This window comes from Lipotes vexillifer, unplaced genomic scaffold, assembly GCF_000442215.2.
Source record: "Lipotes vexillifer unplaced genomic scaffold, Lipotes_vexillifer_v1.1 scaffold640, whole genome shotgun sequence".
NCBI classification, from domain to species: domain Eukaryota; kingdom Metazoa; phylum Chordata; class Mammalia; order Artiodactyla; family Lipotidae; genus Lipotes; species Lipotes vexillifer.
In genome coordinates, this window is record NW_006773138.1 from 1995684 (window position 1) to 2000507 (window position 4824).

Genomic DNA, 4824 nt, shown 5'->3' on the forward strand with positions numbered 1-4824 from the left:
ACTCAGCGACCTCATTGTAAAGTGTAGCTGACAATTGTAAGGACCCCTGGAATATCTGCTGGGAAAGCACTTTGAGGCTCCATGCACCCCGCTCCGCTGGCTAACTCCAGTCAGTCCCCCTTCCTAGGCTCACTGCCAAAGAGCTATGGGAGGGGGATGGCCCACAAAAGCAGGAGGCGCTGTAGTTGGGGGCTGGGCACAGAAGCAGCACAGAGCAGGGGAGAGGCCACGATGGCAGACAAGGGTCTGGGTCAGAAGGCTAGGGGAACTAGCCCTGGCTCTCATAACAACTCACCGTGAGGATGCGGGCCAGTCTCTGCCTGTCTGCAGTCACTGTGAGAACACGTGGAGACTGGATATGGACTCAGCAGGCAGGGTTGAGGGGTAATGCAACTTCTTATTTATTAATATATAACAACAAAAATAATAAAGCTCACATCTGCAGCTGTTCAGGTCTTTGTTACAAGGTCTTGGTCACTTTGTCTGGGCTGGCCGTGACCTTCAGCTCCGGGGTCTGGGCTAGGAAGACGTTCCAGTGACCTGCATGGAAAAGAGAGGAAGAGTCACGTGTGTGTGTAGGGGTGTGTCCTGTATGTGTATGTGCAGGTGTGTGTGTGTGTGTGTTGTGTGTGTGTGGTGTGTGCGTGTGCATGCATGTGCACAACAGAGACAGGGTGACTGGGGTGGGGCAAACTTAGGACAACAAGGACTGAGTAGCCTGGGTTTGGAGCCCACAGGGAGGAGGGAGGTTGGGGACCCCATCACACCCCAAATCCCAGAGGGTTCTGACACATGACCCCGCCTCAGACAACCAACATGTGTGGGCCGGGCTGGTATCCTGACTCTTGTTGGTGACCCTCCCGTCTGTGACTTCCTTTCCCCCACCTGAAGACCCACCTGGGTCCATCTTCCTCGGGGGAGTGTAGAGCAACTTAAGGGCATCAGAAGGAACGTGGTTAGAAGGTTTCAGTGGGAAAGGTTCCAGTGGAGAGACACGAAGCAGCACCAGGACTTAGGGGCTCAGAGCCCCACCTCTGACAGCTCCGTCTCCCTCACCCCCAAGACCAAATCCAGCTGGCTCTGCTTTACCTTCCCGCTCCCAAGCTCCTGGGCGTCTGAGTTAGGAAATCTCTGGCCCAGACGCCCACTGGATTCCTGTGCCGGGAACTGACGTCTGTGGCTGACAGCCGCCCTCCTCCCAGCACCAGCAGCCTGGAACTCCCCAGGAGGCCCCAGCTTCTATCCCGGCTCTCTTCCCAGGCCCCAGTCCTCAGCCCAGGGTCCCACCTTTGTGGGTGCCAGTGAGCAACCGGAAGTTCTGTGCCTCTTTCTGGAAGTCTTGCTTCCTGACTTTCTTGATCTGAATCAAGTGGAAGATTCCTGAGGGCAGAGACAAGGGCGTGAGCAGGAAAGGCAGGGTGTGTGGTCAGTGAAACAGGGTGACTTAGACCTGGGAGAGACCCTGTCACCTCCCTCCCCTCCCCCTTTCTGACCAGCCACCAAATCCTGTGGACTAAATTCCCTAAATATTTTGAATCTGTTCTCCCATCCCCACTGTCACCCTTCCCATTCAGGCCCCATCATGCCTTGCCTGGGTCACTGCACTAGACTTCTGACCCCTTTAACCCCGCCTCTAACCTATGATCCTGGCTGCAGTCATTGGAAAATATGCATGTTACCCCGTCATTCCCCTTCCGTGACCCTGCTCCTGTCACCATCACCTTCCTGCTCTCACACCACTCACCTGTCCACAATGCAGAGAGGGGGAAGGCAGGAGGGAGGGAGGAAAGAAGGAAGAAAAGCTGCCAGGCCTATAGGGCCTGGTCTAGCTTTTATCTGGACATAGAACATATGATAAAAATCAATAGGTGATTTGCTTCAGACACCCAAGCACTACAGGTATCAGGGTTGTAGTCTCCCTTTCAGCTCAAGGCTCAGTTTACCCCATCCCTCTGAGTGGCCCTGCCTGTGCTACAGTCCTAATCAGCTACCTGAGGTCCCTGAGGGGGCCAAGCCTTTACATATGCTGCCCCCTCTGCTGAAACACCTTCTCCTGTTGCCACAGGTGAACTCCTACTCATCCTCCCAGCCTCACCTGGGAAGTCTCCCTCGATTCTCCCTCTTCCCCCAAATAGTTATAATTTCCTCCTTGGGTTACCCACAGCTCTTGGCTTCTGTTTATGATTGTTCCTATTTCTAATGTGCTATCATTGTGTCTGCTCTTGCCTCCCTTACCAGACTGGGAACTCGGGGAGGGTGTTCCTCTTGGGTTCCCTGCACCTGGCCCACATTAGGCATGCTGAATGAATGAATGAATGAATCCATGGATGGATGGATGGATGGATAAGCAAATATATGTGTACCCTATGTAGGTGAGGCCCTGAGGGGGAATGAGGTACTAGCTGTATCTCTTGATGTTTGCATCCCCTGGGGAGCACAGGCACCACACATGGCGCTGAGGCCCTAAGCACATGGCCTCTGATGTTGTGCCGGCTGTTACCACCGGGGTCTGTGGCCAGAAAGAACAGATGTGACAGCAAGACCTCTGCTAGGCCAGCACTGCCCTCAAGAAAACCAAGAACCGGCCTTGCTTGTGGGAATCCAAGTGGGATCCCACTGAGAGGAAGAGACAGCACGGGTCCTGGGACTGAGGTCCAGGAAGCTGGGAATGCCCAGCACTGTCTTCAGGCCCCCCGGTCCATATGCCAAGGACCAGAATGCGGGAGAGACTTGCTCCAAAGGCCCAGGCCACATCACAAGCATGAGATGGGGACAGGTCCTGGTGGTCCAGTCTTGCCGCTGCACAAACCCCCAAACACAAGTTGGAGAGGTAATGGGGCTGAGGGCAGGTCCCCACGCTGTTGCCTATAAAGCATGATTGAAAGGTCTGAGATCTTGGGCCTGGAATCAAGAGCTTGCCTGAGGGTCATGGTTGTGCCTCTTGCTCTTTGAAGGGCGTGCCAGGCCTGAGAGTGGCTGGGCTCTGTGTGTCCCGGGCAGAGGTGGCAGTGGTGGGCGAGTTCCAAGAGATAGGACAGGCTTAGCTTAGTGTGAAGAACCCTCTCTGGGTAGAGCCATGCCCAGAATGGCAAGTGAACCACCTGTCTGGGGGTGGGGAGGGGGTGTGTGCAGTCAGGGGCTAGAGACCATCAGGGAGGCTGCAGGGGGACTTCCTTCCTGGGACGGGGGGAGGAATGGAGACCCCTGAGGTCCCTTCTACTCTGAAATTCTAGACTCTAAAAAGCCCTTTAACCCTACGCCAACTCTCTGCTCAGACTCTGGGCCTGGGGCGGGTCCCACTGTGGTGTGGCCTCAGCCCAGCTTTCAGCATCCACCTGCTCACTTTGTATCCAGGCCAATTGCTGTCTTCCTCTCCTGGCCCCCAAGGCCTGCTGTTTCCACTTGTCTGGGTGAGGAAACAGGAAAGGTTTCCCACTGACAATCAGACCTTGGGAGAGTTTGTTTTGACTTTCACAGTCTGGGACAGGGAGGTAACAGACAGGGAAGCAGATGGGGCATTTCAGGCACCCAGAGGCTCAGGAGATAGCGGGGGTGGGGGAAGGTTTGCTAGTGACAGGATGGCAGGGCCTGGCATTGTGAAGTTGAAGAGTCCTCCCCACCTTGTTCCTTTTTGCTGGGCCGCCTGGTAAGGAGGTTTTGCCTTGAGCTATCATGCTTCCTTCTCTGCCATCCCGGGCCTTCCTTAGGCCCTTCCCTAAAAGCATAAGGTCACCTTTGTGGAGGCGGCACTGGGGACAGTAAGACCTGGGTTTGAATCTTTGCTTTACTGTTTAAACTGTGTGGTTTTGAGCAAGTCATTTTACCTCTCAGACTCAGGTTTCTTATCTGCAAAATGGGGCATTAATACATACCCTTCAACTTTCTTATATGTGGGTGAATTGAAGCACATTATATATAGTACCTGCTAAATACCAATCACAGAGCACCAGGCATGTAAACATGGGCTCTGGCACCAGAGTTTGAGGCTGTCACTGTCAGCCTGCCTGTAGTGTGCCCCTCTTGCCTTTCTAAATCCTGTCCAGCTCAGGCCCATCCTCCAAAAAGCCTCCCCTGACCAGCTCAGCTCCCAGGGAGCTCCTCCTGCACCCAGGGCACAGAGCCATGGGGTCCTGAGGACAGAGCCTGGGCCTCTTACTCTCTGTGGTCACAGAGGGGTGGGAGGAGGCCCATCGTAAACATGCAGCCCCACTTGTCCAGGGAAAGATGGAATCTCAAGGCTCAAAACAATCATGAAGGTTATTGAACTTAACTCCTCAGCCAGTGGCCAAATCCCCACCCAGCCCTTGCTTGCACACTTGCGTGAATGGAACTTGCTTCCTCCCTTCCACTGCAGGAAGGCTTTACGCTTGAGAAGGTGCTTCCTCTCATACACTGAAACCTGCCTCTCTGCAATTCTAACCAACTGATGAGGGGGGATAAGAAGGAGGCTGACATTTTTAGCACTTACTATAGGTCAGGGGTGGTACCTATATTCTTTTATTTAATCCTCCAAAACCCCTTCTCCCCCATTAACAGAAGAGAAATCTGAGGCCCAGACAGGTCAAGTGATTGCCCAAGGCCACACAGCTAAGAAATGGCAGAGCCGGGATTCAAACCCAGGTCTGTGTGATTCCAAAGCCCCTGCTTGTTGTTCTGACCCTTGCGGTCACTGAGAACACAACTGCTCCCTCTGCCTGGGGCAGTCCTTCAGAGCAATGAAGCCAGCGGTCCTGTCCCCCTGAGTCTTCTCTTCTCCAGGCTGAACAGCTCCGCTTTCTTCGTCCATTCCTCCTACGACAGGGGGCAGAGTAGAGCAGGGAAAGA

General features: G+C 54.2%; 1 protein-coding gene across 2 annotated transcripts in view; it reads right to left on the reverse strand.

Moving 5' to 3' along the window:
- Positions 1–377: 377 nt before the first annotated feature.
- Positions 378–4824, reverse strand: part of CHRDL2 (chordin like 2) — a 32454-nt gene continuing 28007 nt past the window's right edge. Inside the window, exons 10-11 of one of the 2 annotated variants that reach the window (XM_007448100.1) lie at positions 1288–1380; positions 378–540 (exon numbers count right to left, since the gene is read on the reverse strand). In XM_007448100.1, the coding sequence (XP_007448162.1) occupies positions 461–540; positions 1288–1380 (173 nt within the window). In that variant the 3' untranslated portion in view covers positions 378–460. The remainder of the gene's footprint in view (positions 541–1287; positions 1381–4824) is intronic. The other variant, XM_007448099.1, reaches the window with a different exon arrangement.